The sequence below is a fragment of the Leuresthes tenuis genome, unplaced genomic scaffold (assembly GCF_036924035.1).
Source record: "Leuresthes tenuis unplaced genomic scaffold, fLeuTen1.0.hap1 SCAF_7, whole genome shotgun sequence".
NCBI classification, from domain to species: domain Eukaryota; kingdom Metazoa; phylum Chordata; class Actinopteri; order Atheriniformes; family Atherinopsidae; genus Leuresthes; species Leuresthes tenuis.
The window spans coordinates 35,622,977-35,643,948 of record NW_027325361.1 but is presented as its reverse complement, the minus strand read 5'-3'; the positions used below and the strand labels follow the sequence as shown (position 1 = coordinate 35,643,948).

Sequence of the window (20,972 nt, the reverse complement as noted above, 5' to 3'; positions counted from 1 at the left end):
CTGGGCTGGTCTTTCCGGAACTGTACTAAGCTGGTTCAAATCATACTTAGAGAACAGTAAGTACTTTGTGTCAATAGGTAACTTTACATCTGAGCAGACAAGAATCACATGCAGGAGTTCCCCAAGGTTCCATCCTGGGACCTCTTCTGTTTAACATCTACATGCTCCCACTGGCACAGATTATAAAAAACAACAAAATAAACTACCACAGCTATGCAGATGACACAGATATATATTACAAAGTCACCAGGAGACAGAGGCCCTGTACAGGCCCTTGGTAAACGCATTGAGGAGATTAATGACTGGATGTGCCACAACTTTATCCAGCTAAACAAAAACAAAACTGAGGTAGCAGTCTTTGGAGCCAAACAGAAACGATTACAGGTCACCACAGAGCTTCAATCTATACACCTAAAAACTACCAACCAGGCCAGAAATCTGGGTGTAGTGACGGACTAAGACATAAATTTGGAAAAACACATTAAGGCAATAACAAAGTCCGCCTACTACCTTAAGAATATATCAAGGTTAAAAGATCTGATGTCTCAGCAGGACCTGGAAAAACTAGTCCATGCATTCATCTTTAGTAGGCTTGATTATTGTAATAGCATATTTACAGGACTACCTAAAAAGTCAGTTAGACAACTGCAGCTCATTCAGAACTCAGCTGCTTGAGTCCTCACTAAGACCAAAAAGTGAACCACATCAGTCCAGCTCTGAGGTCTTTACATTGGCTGCCTGTCCATCAGAGGATAGACTTTAAAGTTACGATTCTGGTCTATAAAGCTCTGAATGGTCTAGGACCAAAATACATCAGTGACCTCCTGACCCAGTATGAACCTCCAAGACCCCTCAGGTCATCTGGATCTATTTATTTATTTATTTATTTTAGATATCAGTACCCAGAGTCAGAACCAGCTGCATTCAGCTTCTATGCTCCACATGTCTGGAAAAAACTCACAGAAAGCCTCAGATCAGCTGAAACACATTTAAGTCCAGGTTGAAGACATATCTATTTCCATTGATCTATATATCTATCTGCATTGAATAAAGCTCCAAATGAGCTTGAGTTTCAAAATGTAAACATATTTGAACTACTGATTTTATTGTCATTTACATTTTATTAGTTTATTTTATCTTATCTTATTACTTTCATGCATATAATTTTATCACATTTTTATTCAATCTTATCTTTATTGTTTTGATTTTATCTATTGTTCTTATTTCTTTCTTTTTCATTTAAATTTTAAATCATGCTTTTTATTTCTAGTGTTTTAATGTGTCTGTAAAGCACTTTGAATCACCTTGTTGTTGAATTGTGCTACACAATTAAAACTTGCCTTGCCTTCTGTTGGAAAAGGTTGGATTGCTCACTCCAGGTTTGTTCACAACTGGGCAGTGATGCAAACAGGATTGTTGTTGGGTTTTTTTTTTCTTTATACCCTGATACTTAATACCGTAAAACTGAAATAGGGTCCTCTTTCTTTTTTATGTGTAGATGCACTCTATATATACAGAACTTTATTCTCTATAATCACATTCCACTGAGAAAATTGGGAGCAATGAGCAAAGACAGCTCAACAGTCTGCTTTCTGGTTGAACCCCTTTAGCAGCCAACTCATGGTCACCCATGGCTTTTTCCCCAGCATGAAGCGGTATTTAAAAAACATTTTCAACCCCTCAGGGTTGTTCATATACACACTTATAGGACTTGTATGTCCTCATGTTTCCATCTGTAATTGAAAAAAAACAAACTAGATTCTCAAATATTTTCATTACAAGAGATCCTGACACATCTCATCATTTCTCTTAAGGTCATGTTGTTTTGTTTTCTCCATTCATGATTCATGTTTCCTGTTTTATTGTGAAACTTACCTCTCCTCTCATGTGAGACCGCTTCACTTCCTGCCCCTGTGTTTTCCCTTCAATTTGATTATCTGCTCCATCCTCATTAGATTCACCTGTGTCTTGTTACCTCTCCAGTTTGTATTTGATCCTCTGTGTCTTACGTTCCAGCCTTATTTAGTCTTTCATAGTTATTGGATTCCCTGGTTTATTGGATTATTGTCTGCGTACTGATTTCTGCCTTTGCTTTACCCCTGTTGGATTTGTTTGCTTGGATTGACTGATATACGTGTACTGAACCCCTTTTGGAAAGTAAAACTGAGTTTTGTTTGAACCCCAAACCTTGTTTGGAGTTGTGCTTTTGAGTTCTGCTTTTTGTGGAGTTGCAGAAGACGTAACAGAAGCTGAAAGACTAAAACCGTGTCATTCAGAACTTATAGCTATGGTCATGGTATTGAATACATGCGCATGCAAGCGTGGGCCCCACAACCCAGTTGCAACAGGCCTGCTTGTAGAACACAGTGTGACGCCACTCCTTCATGTTGTTGTAGTTACAAGCTCGTCTCCTGCCCTCTGTTTGGAACTTTAACCCACTGATTGGGACCCTCTCTGCTCTACATTACAAACTCGCCACCCTCTCATTTTCCATATCTGCTTTGTCCTATCCTCAAGTTGAAGTTGGTTTGTATTGACACCAAATTGTATTCTGACTTACTCTCAGGCTGTCTTCTAACAGACCCCAAATTCTTTTGAATAATTTTATTGACAGAGGCCTTTATTAGAAAATTTCTTGACAGGAAGGGGGCAGAGAAAACTGAATTCTAACTGTAGAATAGCATTTCTGAGCTCAAACTGTCGGGTCAAAAAACAAACAAACATCTCAGTCCATTTCTAATACTCATAACCACAAAAACATATGGTTATGAGTTAAACTTGTCTGTCCACCTGTCTTTATTATCAATACAGTGACTATTAAAATTCACAATACATGTATCCCTTTTGTTCTCCATTAGATTGAACCATTTTTAATCAAACAAAACAAACTTTAAACAGGCAACAATGCTCTTAAACAGAGGTAAAATAACAGCACTCCTCAAATGTTGGCCTTAATGTCCCAGAATATAACAAGACAAGAGGTACCTTCACTGTCTGTGTTCTGGGTTATATGGGGGGGTGGAGCTTACTCCAGATACCATCAATCACAGGGCCAACTATCCATACTCACACTCACTGAATGTACAATCACCAGTAAAGCTAACATTTTTGTTTTTGGACTGTGGCATCTGGAGAGAAGCCACACATGAATGGGTGGAACATGGAAACTCCAAACAAAAAGAACCCAGCTGAGATTAGAACCAGGAACCTTCTTGCCAACCACCACACCACAGTGCAGCTCTACTAATTCACCAAAATTTCCAATTTCTGTACTGTTTTATCTAGATTCTGTAGTTCCAACTTATTCTCCTGAATACACCAGGCCCCTTTATTGACTTTTCCCCCTTCTAAACAAGCACCTGATGACAAATGTGGTGACTTTATAGATAGGTGAGAGGTACTGCTTTCATACTGGCTTTGCGGCTTTGCTCTGCGGTAAGACGTATTGCATCACTTCCTGTTACCTTGTGTGTGTACTGTGGAATTTCTTGCTCCTCTTGAACTACTAATAATCACCTTATTTCTCCCTATAATTTACACATTTTGCATAATTAACTCTATCACATACTTGTTATATTCTAACACTCACTCTTACAGATCTTTAGTCTTTATTTTTCACTTTTTAGCAGTGTGTCGGGTTCTCTAGCTTAGCATGGCTACCAGTTCTCTTCCAAGATCTCCTGCTTTCACCTGCTCTGTGTGGCAGATATTTAGTTACTCCTCTGCCTCCTTTAGTGGTAATGGTACATGTAACAAATGTAGTCTTTTTGTAGTTTTGAAGGCGAGGTTATCTGAATTGGAAGCTCGGCTCTGGACCGTTGAAAACCAACGAGCCAGGCCCCTTTACCCAGTGCGGAGTGTGGAGCCACCTAGCGTAGCTAGCTCCATTAGTTGCCCCCTAGCAGAACCCGAGCAGCCGGGACCTCTGAATGGCTGGATGACTGTCAGGAAGAGGAGTCCTAAAGTCAAGCATTGGTTCACCATCAACCTGTCCACGTTTCAAATAGATTTTCCCCACTCAGCGACACACCCGCTGAGGACAAAACCCTGGTAATTGGCAGCTCTACAGTCAGAAACGTGGCATTAACGACACCAGCGACCATAGTCAAATGTATTCCAGGGGCCAAAGCGGGCGACGTAGAATCCTATTTAAAACTGCTGGCTAAGGATAAACGTAAATACAGTAAAATAGTTATTCACGTTGGTGGTAATGACACCCGGTTACGCCAATCGGAGGTTACTAAAATTAATGTTGCATCAGTGTGTAATTTTGCCAAAACAATGACAGGCTCTGTAGTTTTCTCTGGACCCCTGCCAAATCTGACTAGTGATGACAGTTGTTGTCCAGCAAACAATGTGGGCTACATAGATAATTGGCAATCTTTCTGAAGAAAACCTGGCCTGATGAGGAGAGACGGCCTCCATCCTACTTTGGAAGAAGCGGCTCTCATTTCTAGAAATATGGATGAATTTATTAGTTATCCAAAAACATGACAACCCAGGGTTGAGACCAGGATGCAGAGTTGTAGTCTGACACATTTCTCTGCGGCTTCCCACCTGCTGCTACCCCCCAATCAATAAACACAAAAGGAGCAAATACTCTTATGCAAAAAAAAAATTTCAACAAAAACTTTAACTGAACAAAAACATCAAACTATTAAATGTGGTTTGCTGAATATTAGATCTCTCCTTTCGAAGTCTCTACATGTTAGCATTAATGAATCAACTCCCTCTGACTATTTCAATGTTCACGTTCCTCGAACCACAGGCAGAGGAGGAGGAGTGGCAGCTATCTTCAGATCAGGGTTACTAATCAGTCCTAGATCCAAGATTAGTTTTAGTTCTTTTGAATCTCTGAATCTGTTTTTCCCACCCAAACTGGAAATCACAAAAACCTCTTGTTGTTGTGTATCGTCCACCTGGCCCTTATTCTGACTTTCTGTCTGAATTCTTTTTATCACAGTTAGTGCTGAGTAGGGCTGCACGATTATAACCAAAATCATAATCACGATTATTCTGATCAATATTGAAATCACGATTATTAATCACGATCATTCATCATGTCTGGAAGAACATATAGAAGAACGTATATTTATTGCACCATTTATAAACAATGTGCCAACAATTTTTAGTGAAAACTTAAATTTTAAATTAGAATAAATGATAAATAATGCAAAACAAAAACCCAATAATTTAACATTTTAAAGTACTTACTGTATTGATCGGACAGATGTCTTTGGCTAAATAAAAAGATATTATGTCTGTTATTTTTGCGTGTCTTTGGGAGGTAGATGGATAGGGTACTGCCCGGTGCAGGGTTGCTGTAATAGTTGTCTGGGTTGGCGCTGGACATGGACGGGGATTTTGGGAATTAACATTAGCTTTGGTCGACATGCATTCCTCATATTTAAGTTTGTGATATTTTTTCAGGTGGTCGAACAAATTAGTGGTGTTACTCTGCGGGGTAGACACTACTTTGTTACACTCTTTGCAAATAACTTGTTCTTGTTTAACGTCACTTGCCCTGAATCTGAAACAGGTCGAGACAATGGATGTGGCCCTGTTTCGATGCACAAGCTCCTCGCGATCCCCAGAAGCTACTGTATTCTTCTCGGCTTTCGACATGACTTGCTCTCATCAGTCTTACTCATAGACTGTCTAACTAGCTGCCGCTGCAGACTGTCTTACACTGCGCACTTGTTATTTAAGCAGCTTAATGAAGCCTTAACCATGTTTTCGCCCCCTGGTGGTTGGTAGACTACTGGTTGAGAACATGTGTGGTTAGATATGCAGGCAGCAGAGCTTGCATTTTGAATGTAAATATCATTGACGATCAGGTTCATTTTAATTGTTGCCACCAAAATCATGATCACTATCAAAATACGATTAATTGTGCAGCCCTAGTGCTGAGTACAGATAAAGTTATTGTCGTGGGTGACTTTAATATTCACGTAGATGTTGAAAATGACATCCTAAATATCAACTTTAATTCTATATTAGACTCTACTGGACTCTATTTTCTCAAAGTGTTCACAGACCTACTCACTGCTTTGACCTTGTGCTGACTTGTGGCATTGAGAGTGAACAGTTAACAGTGTTCCCTCAAAATCCTGTCTTGTCTGACCATTTTTTAAATTCATATTATTTGCCTATACAGCTTCTGAGAAGAATTTTACACATAGAAGGCGTCTATCAGAGAATGCTGTAACCAGTTTTAAAGAGTTGATTCCATCATCCTTTTCTTCACTGCCATGTGCAGATATGACAGAGGATGGCTACATAAATTTTGCTCCAGCAATACTTGACTCTCTTGTTGACAGCACTATAGCTTCAATGCGTACAACACTGGCTTGAATGTTGCCCCTCTGAAAAAGAAGGTGATCAGTCAGAAGAGGTTGGCTCCTTGGTATAATTCAAAGCTGCGTTAAAGCAGACTGTAAGAAACCTGGAGAGACAGTGGCGTTCCTCTAATTTAGAAGAGTCTCAATTAGTCTGGAAAGATAGTTTAATAACGTATAAGAAAACACTTTGTAAAGCTAGAACTGCTTATTATTCATTATTGATAGAAGAGAATAAGAACAATCCCAGGTTTCTTTTCAGCACTGTATCCAGGTTGACAAAGAGTCCGAGCTCTGTTGAGCCATGTATTCCTTTAACTTTCAGCAGTGATGATTTCATGAGATTCTTTATGAATAAAATTGTTTCTATCAGAGACAACATTCATTGAATCCTTCCCACTGTTATCACTCATGTATCATCAGCTGCATTTGGAGAGAGACGTTCTAAGAACTGTCCACCTCGAATTTCGTTATAAGAACTGCACTTCCCCAGGTGAACCGTTTCATTTTGCATTCGCACATTCGTAAGGGACCTTGACAGGGACTGATGTGACGTAAACGTCTGCGACAGACGTGTTACTTTAGCGCCACACACAACAACAAAAAAAACCCTGCGAAAAATAAGGAGAGAAGAAAACAACACCACCAAGAAGCTAATATGGAGAGCGAGGAGGCAACCGTGGTCATGGTCTGTATGACGGTAATATTAATCATGGACGATCACATCAGGCGTCTAAGATTCAGGCTGGAAGAGCGCACAGCGAGAGTCAGGAGATGAAAAATCGAGCAGGCGATACTTCTTCGTTTCATGAAGGTAAGAAGGAGAGCAGAGCGCCGCAGACAAAGGAGACGACGTGTAAGTTTAACTTATTAAACATGCGCCGGTTGTGTCCGTGTCATATGAGTAAATATTTCAGACAAGGGGGCGTAACCACCAAACACCTACATCATATGTGTTCCTATGGAACCCAGAAAAGACCCTGCCTCGGAGAAGGAGCTAAAATGGTTATAGGAACTGAAGGCCGTGGTCCCTAGTTCCTGTATGTTCAAATGCCCTATTCCTGAAAAGGTTATAGGAACTGCAAAAGGTTCCTACAGTGGGAATATGCCTATCAAGTACAGCAGCTTTAGAAGTATCTTTAGAACCTGATTTGTATTTAGACGGCTTCTGCCCAGTCGATCTCTCTGAGCGAACAACAGCAATAGTCTCTTCTAAATCATCAACTTGTATTTTAGACCCAATCCCAACTAAACTGTTCAAGGAGGTTTTCCCCTTAATTGACATTTCCATATTGGATTTGATTAATCGGTCTTTGTTGTCAGAATATGTATCTCAGACTTTTAAGGTTGCTTTATTTGATTACCTACTCTTGATTCAGAAGTGTTGGCTAATTATCGACCTATATCCAATCTCTCTTTTATGTCTAAAGTTCTAGAAAAAAATAGTTGCAGCTCAACTTTGTGATCATAGAAATAACATAGAAATAATCTGTTTGAAGAGTTTCAGTCAGGATTCAGAGTGCATCATAGCACAGAAACGGCACTGGTGAAAGTTACCAATGATCTCCTCTTAGCCTCTGATAGCGGACTTGTTTCTGTGCTTGTCCTGTTGGATCTCAGTGCTGCATTTGATACAGTCGATCACAGCATTCTGTTACAGAGACTTGAACATGTTATTGGGATTAAAGGAACTGCATTAGGCTGGTTTAAATCATATTTATCTGATAGATTCCAGTTTGTTCCTGTAAATGAAGAATCTTCCTCACACACCAGAAAAAGTCATCGAGTTCCTCAGTATTCTGTGCTTAGACAGATTCTTTTTACTTTATACATGCTTCCATTAGGTAACATTATTAGACAGCATGGCATAAATTTCCATTCCTATGCTGATTATACTCAGCTGTACTTATCTATGAAACTAGTAGGTTGGTCAGACTACAAGCATGTCTTAAAGACACAAAGACCTGGGGCCTCATGTACAAAGGGTACGTACGCACAAAAAAGTGGCGTACACACTTTTTCACATCAATAATCAGATGTATCAAGAGTGAAATGACCGTGGAAATCTGCAGTGCCTCACGCAAATTTCAGGGCTGTCGTACGCACTTTTCTACAGCTGTTGATTCTTTGGCAACACTTAGAGGTGATGTTGGGAAACTGTTATAACAAATAAAGGTGAACACAATTTGTCCTCAGAATGAGTGATGTGCACATTTTGAGACACATGAACAATTAACACTGATGGACAATTAACACATCCATGTGTCTGCAATTACACGAGTGGATATAAAAGCTTGCGCAAAGTGGTGCAATGCATACCATTAAAAACAATGGCTGCTTTAGCGGTATTAGAAGATATTGTAAATAGTGCACTTGGAAGAAAGCGTGTTTTCAAAGACGGAGGATTTGCTAGCACATGATGACAACTGGCTCATCAGCCGCTTTGAGGGCAATCCTCCTGGAACTGTGCGCAGAGCTGCGGCCGGCACTGGAGCGCAACAATTTCGCATCCTCGCTTTGCTCTCCTTTCCCCCGTTTAATTTCTCAAATGATATTATGTACATGTGACATTATTGTGGTTATTAACTTTTGTTTCCCTGTTCCAACAGGTATCCTTTGAATGGTATTATGGTGTTTTTCCCCCCTCTTTTCCCTCTTTTCTGTCTTCTCAAACCCCAGCTGGTCGAGGCGGATGGCCATCCTTCATGAGTCTGGTTCTGCCAGAGGTTTCTTCCTGGTTCTGGTTCTGCCAGAGGTTTCTTCCTGTTAAAAGGGAGTCGTTCCTTTCCACAGTCGCCTCACGCACGCTCAGGATGGGAAATTGGACTGAAGTTACAAGAACACTGAAGTTTCAGTGCAATCTGTTGGTTTCCTTAGTAAGGATATTATTTTTTTAGTTGGCTCTGTATGAATGAATTGGATTATTTTGAAAGTAATTAATTGGATTTCATTGGATTATGATTACAATGAATTGAATTACAGTTGGCTTGAATTGGACTATATTATTTAAGTGCCTTGAGATGACAATTGTTGTAATTTGGCGCTATATAAATAAAACTGAATTGAATTGAACACAGCGAGGAGTCATGCGCTGTTTGTGCCACAGATGATGTGCACACAGGGGTTTAAGCAACCGGGGCATTCCAGAGGGAGCTGGCCAACTGATTGCGACTGTGCCAGTCGACCCTGAACTGAGCCATGGGACGGAATTATCTGCATCTCAGCAGGTGTATCAAATTCCCACAATGCAGTTGAACAGGCCAACGTTGAAGCGCAATTTGAAGCGAGATCCAGCTTTCCTAATGTAATCGGAGCTCTCGACTGCACACACAGTGTTATAAAAGCGCAATCACATGATGATGAAACATTTTCATTCCATCAATGTACAGATCGTATGTGATGCACAAATGCTTTGTGGGGGGGGCCTGGTTCAACGCACGATTCATACATTCAGCAACAAAATTGTTGGGAACAGACTACAAACTGGCACTGTGCGATGGGTGGCTTTTTGGTGAGTAACTTTATTGTAGAATTGTCCTAATGTTTTTCCCCGTGACGTGCATTGAGCATGTGAGCCCCCAGTTTCCATTCCGTCTTCACAGCATCATAGTTGGTGGTTAAAGTTAGTAACTTGCTGTTTTTTGCTGGTTAAACAACAGCTTAAGATTTTTCTAACAAGCCCCTGATCGTCTCTGTGTTCAAACGTTAATAACCCCGCGCTTAAAGTGTGAAATCTCTTAATCAGCCTCACCTTTTCCCCGGCTACTTCTGCACTAGTTACTGTATGAACACGTTTGTTGTGAGTTACACAAATGTAGGTATTTACTTTGGGGGTAATCAGAGTCACTCACACTCCCACACCCACCACCCCTGAGAGAACAGTGTCACCCAAAATGTCTGTTTTGGCCACACTTCGGCGGTGGGCAGCCAGTCTCTGCTTCACATCCACCTTAATATTGGACCACTTCTTTTTCACCTCTGCTTGTGTGGACTTCTCAGACCCCACAGCATCAAAGGCCTCGCTCACGCTCTCCCACCCACTCCTCTTACGTTTGCTGCTTATATCGTAGGACAGCGTGCCAAAGAGCACATTATTGCGGGCCTCCACTTCAGAAAGTAGCACCTCCATCTCGCTTTCGGTTAAGTTATTCTTTTTTCTGGTCTTACTCATTATTTTTTCCTTATTTTCTGATTGTGCAGAGAGATGAAACGCAGGTGCAGGGCTCATTTAAATATGATTTGCATATTTAAGTAGGGGCGTGGACAGGGAGGAGTCAGGGACTCCGACATGTGCGCTCAATTCTACGTTGATTGGGATGTACAAACGAAACGTGCTTGGATTCATGCGTGCACACATTGATACATCTGGATATTTTTGTACGTTGGAGGGCATTTTGGTTTGAGCGTATGCCATGTTTCAGCAGGAAATCCACGCAAGTCTTTGTACATGAGGCCCCTGGATGACTTAGAACTGCCTGCTTCTAAATTCAGACAAAACTGAAGTCATTATCTTTGGACCTGAGCGCTTCAGGGAGAAATTGTCTAGTTATATAGTTACTCTAGATGGTATTTCCTTGGCTTCTAGTTCTACAGCGAGGAACCATGGAGTTATTTTTGACCAGAATTATCATTTGACGCACATATAAAACAGGTTTTTCGGACTGCATTGTTTCACCTTCATAATATTGTTAAAACATCCTGTCTCAGGGTGATGCAGAGAAACTAGTCCATGCATTTCAAGATTGGACTACTGTAATTCTTTATTGTTGGGCTGTCCCACATATTCTCTGAAAAGCCTCCAGCTGATCCAAAATGCTGCAGCCAGAGTTCTGATGAGAACTAACAGGAGAGATCATGTTTCTCCAGTTTTAGCTTCTCTTCATTGGCTCCCTGTTAAATTCAGAATAGAATTTAAGATTCTTCTTCTCACATATAAAGCTCTTAATGACCGAGCTCCATCATATCTTAAAGATCTCATTGTAAGATATTTTCCTAACAGAGCACTTTGCTCCCAAACTGCAGGTTTATTTGTTGTTCCCAGAGTTTCTAAAAGTAGAATGGGAGGTAGAGCCTTCAGTTATCAGGCCCCTCTTTTGTGGAATAAGCCGCCAGGAAATGTCTGGGAAGCAGACACCCTTTCCTCTTTTAAGGTTAGGCTTAAAACTTTCCTTTTTGATAAAGCTTATAGTTAGGGATGGCTCAGGTGATCCTGAAACATCCCATAGTTAAGCTGCTATAGGCTTAGACTGCTGGGGGACCTCATCTGTCACACCTTTCCTCACTTTGCTCTCTTTTTCCCCCTGTTTAATTTCTCAAATGATATTATGTACAGGTGACATTATTGTGGTTATTAACTTGTGTTTCCCTGTTCCAACAGGTATCCTTCGAATGGTATTATGGTGTTTTTCACCCCTCTTTTCTGTCTTCTCAAACCCCAGCTGGTTGAGGCAGATGACCACCCTTCCTGAGTCTAGTTCTTCCAGAGGTTTCTTCCTGTTAAAAGGGAGTCGTTCCTCTCCACTGTTGCCTCAGGCACGCTCAGGATGGGAGATTGGACTGAAGAGAAGTTTCGGTACAATCTGCTATGCCCCTCTGTTGCATGCAATTGAACATAAAGCCATTTTCACTTCTGTTTCCTACCTTGCCAGCTCAGAGGCATAACATTGGCACATCAACTTCAACCCCCATGCAATCTTGGTACAAAAGGCCTATTAATGTAGATGTAGATTAGGGATGCAACGGTACTCTGTAAAATATTTAACCGTTCAGTCCACAATGCACGGGACAATACACCCTTATGGACCGTGGGTTTTCGGTACTGCAATTCATCTTGCACTGATGCTTTACAGGCCACTGTGTGTGCCTGTCCAGGCGGGTGAAATGCCCTCCCTGCAAGACGTGAGTTAATGTCCAATTACTGTTGTGCCTCTACCCACGCACCCAGTGTTAGTCACACTGTTGTAACAGAAGGTGGGTTCAAAGTGCAGCTCGCACACCGAAGCGGAAAAAAAGAAAACAAATAGGCATGGCCGCTGCTCTCCGGTCTGGACGGCTGGGCTAACAGAGTCTAACAGTGGAGTAATGTTCCGTTAGTTAGATTAATTTACACTACAGCGTGCATTGAGAGGGCGGCATTTGTGTGCTGCAACTAATGGTGCGTTCAAGTTGTACACGAATGTCGGAATTTTTGAGCTCCAAGTCAGAATTTTTATTTTACCAAAAGAAAATAAAAGTAAAGTGTTAGTAAGGAAAGTGTTATATTATTCAGTACAACAGGGATACTGGTATGTTTCCCATTTTTGCTGACAAGCAAAATAAAGAGAGATGAGTTTTGGGAGAAAAAAAATTGTTCTCTTTACGCACAAAACACGTACTGAAACCGTGGCCCAAAAACCATGCGGACCGTACCGTGGGTGACCTGTACCGTTGCAACCCTAATGTAGATGCAAATGCTTCTGAGAATAAGTAGTTTGCAGATGCACAATCTTGCTCCTTGGAGAGCAGCTCAGATGGTGGGTGTCCACTGTGTGACTGGATTACCAAATACCCACAAGGAGAAGCTATCATTTCTCTGTTGTTCATTTTATCTATAAAGCCAAATTCCCTCTACAGCTACTGTCTCTAACATATCAACATAAAGTAAAAACTAACCTAATAACCTCACTTTCTATTCAAAGATATTACTTTCAAAACAATGTTTCATTCTGACAGGGTCAATGCAACTTACATCTAGTGTAGTCAGTCCAGGCAAAAGTCTGATGTCATCCGACAAATGTGTTAGCTGATTAGAAGACAGCAACAGCTTTGTAAGGTCGGTTTGTTCCCACCAGCAATCAGATGCTCCGAAGGACACATTCTGCTGGGCCTCCTCTGGTGCGTCAGTGTTAAGACGATACACGTTCTGAGGGACTGAACCACATGTTAAGGTTACAGACAGGCATGTGACACTGACAGATGACAGTCATTTACATTCCTCTGGAGGCTTACATGAACTATAACTTCTGTAACCTTTATCTGACTCTCATTTAACTGATCAAATGCAGCGATGTACTGTAAGAGGGTTTGCCTTTGGGTGCCCAAGGAAAACACAAATCTCAAACTGCTTTCTGATCTCACAATAATAATACAAAGTATTAACAAAAACCCATTTAAAAAGGAAACTGGTTTTTAACATTATCTTTATGGAAGTGTATTTGGGGCAACACTGACAGGGGAGACACTGCCAAAGTGTGTAGAGAGCGTAAACGGTGACGGTTTGACACTGCTGCACACTTCATGCATCTGTTTCAGAAGGGATGCAAGTACCATCCTCTCATTCATGCGATAAACTTCTCATTATTTCAAGATCGCCATTCCTGCAGGAAAGCATTATGGTGGTAGCATCATGCCGTGGGGATCTTTTTTGTGATTAGGGCCAGGGAAATTGGTAAAAATGAAAAAATGGCAAACAGTGTTAAATACAGGCAAAATGCTGAGGATAATCTGCTTCAATCTTCCAGAAAACTGACACTGGGACAGAGTTACATTACGCATACATTTATAGATTAGTGACTAAAATGGTGTACACAATAGATTAATGCATAATAGTACAGTGCGTATTATACAGACAATAGACAACAGATATACAGAATATATACTGGTTTTGTGGATGACTGTGGTTTCTCCTGATGGGGGAAAAAAAAAGAACACCCCAAAAGTAAACACTATATCTATATATATATATATGGTAATTGAAAATGAAAATAATAAACAATATTTTAATTTCATAAAAAAAATTAAAAAATAAATCTTCAAATTGATGATGTGTCAAACAAATCTAACAGAGAAACAATTAATCGCAAAGAAATCTTAAAAAAAACAACAACAGAAAATTCCATTTTCAAAGTAATTTTCCCACATTTTCTACTTAAACACTGCACAAAGTACTCCAGTGTTACACGTACCAAATGTGGATAGTTTGAGCCATTTCAAAAGGTTTCATCCAAGATGAAACTGGTGTGTCAATGTCAACTTTCCTTTTAATGTGATAGATAGATTGATAGATACTTTATTGACCCTGAATGAAATTTGTAGACTCAGCACCACTTACATCAATGAAAATTTTTTTAAAACTATAGTATTGAGAATAAATTAATAAAGTGAAGTAATATGAACATGAAGGGAACATCTGACATGTTATGGTACTTCAACACAACAAACTCTTCATAAATTTAATTTCTTACAATATTTCTGAACTTTTATTTTTTGTTTATTTGAATACTGTTCATATACACCGAGAAACGTATAGGCGAAATATATATATAAAAAAAAACATAAAGAGGAAGCTTGCTTTTGTTTTGAAACATCATCACGCTTCCAGGTACCGTAATACATGTATATGTGCGCACAAGAAAACAAATTGGGGGCGGTCTTGGCTGTATTTTTTGAAGAGGAGGCTTTCCACACCGCATTATCCAGAATTATGGGGTGAAAGGCTGGCCTACTGTGTACGCTTATCTCGAGCGGATGAACTTCCTTCCATTCATCCATCCATCCATTTTCTTTACCCGCTCAATCCAACTCAATCGCGGGGCGCTGGAACTTTTTTAACCAATTTTACCTCGCACATGAATTGTATCTCGCGTGCAAAATGTACTAGAACGTGGTATAATTTTCTTTTTCCCCGACTCTTTAGTTCAAAGAGACATGTCAAGCCCATAGTTTAGTAAACTGTTCATCAGCTAGTGTCTAAAAAGAATTCGCTAACACAACATTACCTTCTGTCAACCCTCGGCCTGACAGGTTGAGTTGGCCGCTTTTCCTGGCGGCCTTCAGCAGACCGTTAGGAATGGTTAGTTCTGTTTCCTTCGCTCGAAAGCCCGCCAGGGTGTCCACGTTATCCAACTTACTGAATCTAGACATTGTCCGTCTGAGTCAGCTGTTCCACCACTGATCTATCAGCTTTTACCTCCACACCCTCAGAGTCCTTTTTATTTCAACAACACAAGGTTCTTTTCCGCCTTGGATGCTTCAGAATAAAAGTCATAAAGCCACACTTTAAACTGAATTAAAAATAACTTTATTCTTTCAATATACAAATGGTATGAATTTATAAAAAAGAAAAGCACGAAGCTTTTATCCACTGACTAATAGCCGTAGAAAGACGTTCTTACTTGATTTTTGCCCCCAAAGTAAACCTCAGCATATCTGGGAGGGTCGACCAAATATAAAAAAAACTCAAAAAAAGACAAATCTAAGTTCAATCAAAGTGTTTGTAGTCCCAAGTCCTTAAACCCTTAAAACTGTGACTGATTGGGGTCTACATTACCAGAAATTATGCACGAAGGTAAAACATGAAGGCTATGTAAATTTACATTAGTCAGTGTTAACAAGCCCACTAGAGGGCATCAAATGACCGAAAATGACTGCGACAATACTCTTGCTGAGAATTCCAGCTAAAGTTGCATCAATTTTAATATTAACACCATGAGTTACCCATATAAGTTGCTAGCACACAATAGTATGTACAGTGATACAATCTGCAACTACATGTAAGAACATATACAGATTCTTTGCCATTTTTGCCTTATGCCTATGCATGTTATGTACCTCAAAATTCGTAGTTTAAACAGTAAAAAATATTGGGCATTGTATTGTCGAAAATACATTTCTGAGACAGCCTCTGGTGTTCTTGTCCAGACATTTGGCTCACAGATACAATGAGCTATGTCAAATAGTTGGGAGTATCGTTTTTTTCAGCAAAGAGGGTCATTACTGTCAAATGTGTCAATTCAATTCAATTCAATTTTATTTATATAGCGCCAGATTACAACAATTGTCATCTCAAGGCACTTAAGTAATATAGTCCAATTCAAGCCAATTGGAATTCAATTCATTGTAATCATGATCCAATTAATTCTTATAGAGCCAATTCAAAAAATTTATATCCTAGCTAAGGAAACCAACAGATTGCACCGAAACGTGTCTTCAGTCCAATCTCCCGTCCTGAGCGTGCCTGTGGCAACTGTGGAAAGGAACGACTCCCTTTTAACAGGAAGAAACCTCTGGCAGAACCAGACTCAGGAAGGGTGGCCATCCGCCTCGACCAGCTGGGGTTTGAGAAGACAGAAAAGAGGGAAAAGAGGGGGGAAAAACACCATAACGCCATTCAAAGGATATCTGTTGGAACAGGGAAACATAGGTTAATAATCACAATAATGTCACATGTACATAAAATCAATTGTGAAATTAATCAGGGGGAAAAAGAGAGCAAAGTGAGGAAAGGTGTGACAGATGAGGTCCCCCAGCAGTCTAAGCCTATAGCAGCTTAACTATGGGATGTTTCAGGATTACCTGAGCCATCCCTAACTATAAGCTTTATCAAAAAGGAAAGTTTTAAGCCTAATCTTAAAAGTGGAAAGGGTGTCTGCTTCCCGGACATTTACTGGCAGCTTATTCCACAAGAGAGGGGCCTGATAACTGAAGGCTCTACCTCCCATTCTACTTTTAGAAACTCTGGGAACAACAAGTAAACCTGCAGTTTGGGAGCGAAGTGCTCTGTTAGGAAAATATCTTACAATTAGATCTTTAAGATATGATGGAGCTCGGTCATTAAGAGCTTTATATGTGAGAAGAAGAATCTTAAATTCTACTCTGAATTTAACAGGGAGCCAATGAAGAGAAGCTAAAACTGGAGAAACATGATCTCTCCTGTTAGTTCTCATCAGAACTCTGGCTGCAGCATTTTGGATCAGCTGGAGGCTTTTCAGAGAATATGTGGGACAGCCCAATAATAAGGAATTACAGTAGTCCAATCTTGAAGTAACAAATGCATGGACTAGTTTCTCTGCATCACCCTGAGACAGGATGTTCCTGATTTTAGCAATATTACGAAGGTGAAAGAAGGCAGTCCTAGAAACCAGTTTTATATGTGCGTCAAATGATAAATTCTGGTCAAAAATAACTCCAAGGTTCCTCACTGTAGAACTAGAAGCCAAGGAAATACCATCTAGAGTAACTATATAACTAGACAATTTCTCCCTGAAGCGCTCAGGTCCAAAGAGAACAACTTCAGTTTTGTCTGAATTTAAAAGCAGACAGTTCTGAGTCATCCAGGTCTTTATGTCTTTAAGACAGGCTTGTAGTCTGACCAACCTGTAGGTTTCATCTGGTTTCATAGATAAGTACAGCTGAGTATCATCAGCATAACAATGGAAATTTATGCCATGCTGTCTGATAATGTTACCTAATGGAAGCATGTATAAAGTAAAAAGAATCGGTCCAAGCACAGAACCCTGAGGAACTCCATGACTTACTCCAACGTGTGAGGAAGATTCTTCATTTACAAGAACAAACTGGAATCTATCAGATATGACTTAAACCAGCCTAATGCAGTTCCTTTAATCCCAATAACATGTTCAAGTCTCTGTAACAGAATGCTGTGATCGATCGTATCAAATGCAGCACTGAGATCCAACAGGACAAGCACAGAAACAAGTCCGCTATCAGAAGCTAACAGGAGATCATTGGTAACTTTCACCAGTGCCGTTTCTGTGCTATGATGCACTCTGAATCCTGACTGAAACTCTTCAAACAGATTATTTCTATGTAAATGATCACAAAGTTGAGCTGCAACTATTTTTTCAAGAACTTTGGACAAAAAAGGGAGATTGGATATAGGTCGATAATTAGCCAACACTTCTGAATCAAGAGTAGGTTTTTTAAGTAAAGGTTTAATTACAGCAACCTTAAAAGTCTGAGGTACATATCCTATCAACAAAGACCGATTGATCAAATCCAAAATGGAAGTGTCAATTAAGGGGAAAACCTCCTTGAACAGTCTGGTTGGGATTGGGTCTAACATACAAGTTGATGGTTTAGAAGAGACTATTGCTGTTGTTAGCTCAGAAAGATCAACTGGACAGAAGCTGTCTAAATACAATTCAGGTTCGAAAGATACTTCTAAAGCTGCTCTACTTGATGATACATCAGTGATAATCATGGGAAGGATTCCAAAGTCACTGAACCCCTTGACCAATGTGCATGTTGATGAGTCATTATCACCTCCAAATTGTCTACCTGCCTAGAAGGGTGAGTTTTAGTCACAGGATCCAAGGAGTCAATAGTTGTGGAACTGCCTGGGGAGGAGAGAGGATTGCATTGTTGGTGCTGGGAAGGTGATGAACATAGAAGGCTTCCTTGACTCCTCTTTCAAAGAATCTGTCTTCTCTGTGCAAAATGTGTACATTACTGTCCTCAAAATAGTATCCATTCTCCTTGGGAAAGCCCCACAGATAAAGCCTAGCTGAGACTAGAACCAGCATCCATCTTGCTGTGAGGTGACAGTGCTAACAACCACAAATTAATTTATCACATGGAGTCAGGAGTCCCTGTCAATATCTTAAATGAGACAATATCCAACACCTAATTACACATTGTGTACGTTACTAAGACGATTTCAGTATTTAGATCAATTGTTGCAACTGTTTAAAGGTGTCATGGTCTATGAGTTTTTGTATTTGATTTTGTCTTTTGGTTTATCTTTTGCACTTTAGTTTCCTGTTTTATTTTGTAGACATTGCCCCTTGTGTATTTTGTTGTTTTTTCTCCATGTGTTACACCAGTTTTTCTGTTGCTGATGGCCTTCACTACGGTGTACATTTTAGGACATCCTCAGGATCAGTCTTCAGCGTCATTCCTCAGATGAAAAGGTGTCACACTCGCACCAAAAGGCTTCATAAAAAAACTTTTCACAATGAACTGCCTCAGAAAAACAAATGTCAGACTCAACGGCATCAGCTCAAACGTTGTAATTTAAAACGGCTTCAGCTCAAAAGTTCTCATTTAAAACGGCTTCAGCTCTAAAGTTCTCATTTAAAACGGCATCAGCTAAAAGGTTGTCAGACTCAACGGCAACAGCTCAAAAGTTCTCACCTAAAACGGCATCAGCTAAAAAGTTCTCATTTAAAACGGCAATAAATTCAGTATAAATTCTGACAAAGGAGAAAGTCATGGTGTGAACTGTATTTAATTCTGTTTTCTCTCCACAGCTTGAAAAACATGAATCATTCAACAATTCAACACAACTTGAACTTGAAACTTGTCATTATTGTACGGTTCATGCAAAATTTGTTTATACATTTATATTCACCGTGGGGTGCCATGACCTAACGTTTGGAAAATCATAAATTATGTCTGTTCATTTAGGCTTCTTGCACTTGCTCTAACTTAAACTGCTACTGTGTCAATGCTAAATTATGAAAAGGTCAAAGGTCACACCAATAAGGATTAACGGAAATATGTGTCCCTGTATAGGTCCCTCATTGTGTCAAGAGAAACTGAGTCCTTTCAGTCACTGGAACTGAGGCCATGACAGTACATACTGGCCAGTAAGGACACAGCAGGGTCTGCCCACAGTAAGGATCTTGCCAGCATGGAGCCCGCAGTTTTTGGCATCTCCAGAGCCGGCAATCTCCAGAGCCGACTCGCGGCCCTGTCTAAATGCTTCGCTGAGGGAGGCGACATGTTTGACCGGTGGTGGCTGTCTGGTGAGCTCCTGGAGGTGTTCCGGGGGGGGACTTGTTCCTGGGACACCCGCAATCCAGGCCGTCTGGGAGCGCGTGAGAGCTGTCCACCATAAGGCTCTGGTGCAGGTATTCGGCGCTGACTCGGCTGAAGTCTCGAGCGCTCTCTGCGAGACTCTTACCTCCCCTTTTGTCTCCCCAGTGTCTGCTCCGGTGTTGCCATCCCCACATCTCTCCGCCACGTCCAAGCCGTCCACTGCCGCCTCCACGTCTCTGCCGGCCTTCCAGCCGGCCTCCACGCCTTAGCCGGCCTCCTCTGAGGCCATCCTGCCACAGCAGCCCGCTGACGAGGTCCTGTACCAGCAGCCCACTGACTCCGCCATGACCTGACCGTGGTTCCAGCCAAGACCAAGACCGTTGCCACAACCAAGACCATAGTTCCTGCCGCGACCAAGCCTGTTGCCGCGACCAAGCCTGTTCCGGCAGTCATAGTCCTGCCCGCCCACCCCAATTTGGGAACGTCTAGAAGTCGTTCCTCGAGGAGGGGGCTGTGGGCATCACCGGGGGTGGGCCGGGTGGACGTAACTTTGTCCTCATCGTCGCCCACGGAAGCCGAGGTGGGCGCAGCCTTGTCCTTGCCGTCGCCCACGAAAGCCTAGGTGGGCACAGCCTTGTCCTTGCCCGCACCCATGGAAGCCCAGGTGGGCACACCCCCACCACTGCCTTCACCAGAAGGGGTGTCTGGGTCGCCGGAGATCTAGCCGTCCACCAGAAGGACCCGGCTTTTGGCCCTTCAGAGCCCCTCCCTCCCACCCTATGTGGATGTCTGGTAGCCATCCTTGAGGGCGGGGGTTCTGTCACGATTTACGTTCTGTTTCAAGAGGGCCATCTGCTGTTGTAAGTTTGAGGCTCCAGGGGTTGATGCCCACATCATCGTTTTCCACATTCTGCTCTCACTTGAGTTTTATTAAGGACCTAAAGACTTACTTCGTTGCGACTAGCTAATTCTTTTCGTCTTAAGCTGGAAAAAACCCCGAAATGAACTACATGTTTGACATGCGCATCAAAACTAAAGTTGGAGTCAAATATTACTGCTAGATTTCTAACAGTTTGGATGATATTATCTAAAAGC

General features: G+C 41.1%; 1 protein-coding gene across 1 annotated transcript in view; it reads right to left on the bottom strand.

The window, feature by feature from the left end:
- The window catches only part of lrrc40 (leucine rich repeat containing 40), a 51,119-nt gene extending 35,789 nt beyond the window's left edge, over window positions 1–15,330 (bottom strand). Inside the window, exons 1-2 of the mRNA XM_072390233.1 lie at window positions 15,095–15,330; window positions 13,066–13,247 (exon numbers count right to left, since the gene is read on the bottom strand). Coding sequence (XP_072246334.1) covers window positions 13,066–13,247; window positions 15,095–15,239 — 327 coding nt within the window. The 5' untranslated portion in view covers window positions 15,240–15,330. The remainder of the gene's footprint in view (window positions 1–13,065; window positions 13,248–15,094) is intronic.
- Between the last annotated feature and the right edge of the window lie 5,642 nt (window positions 15,331–20,972).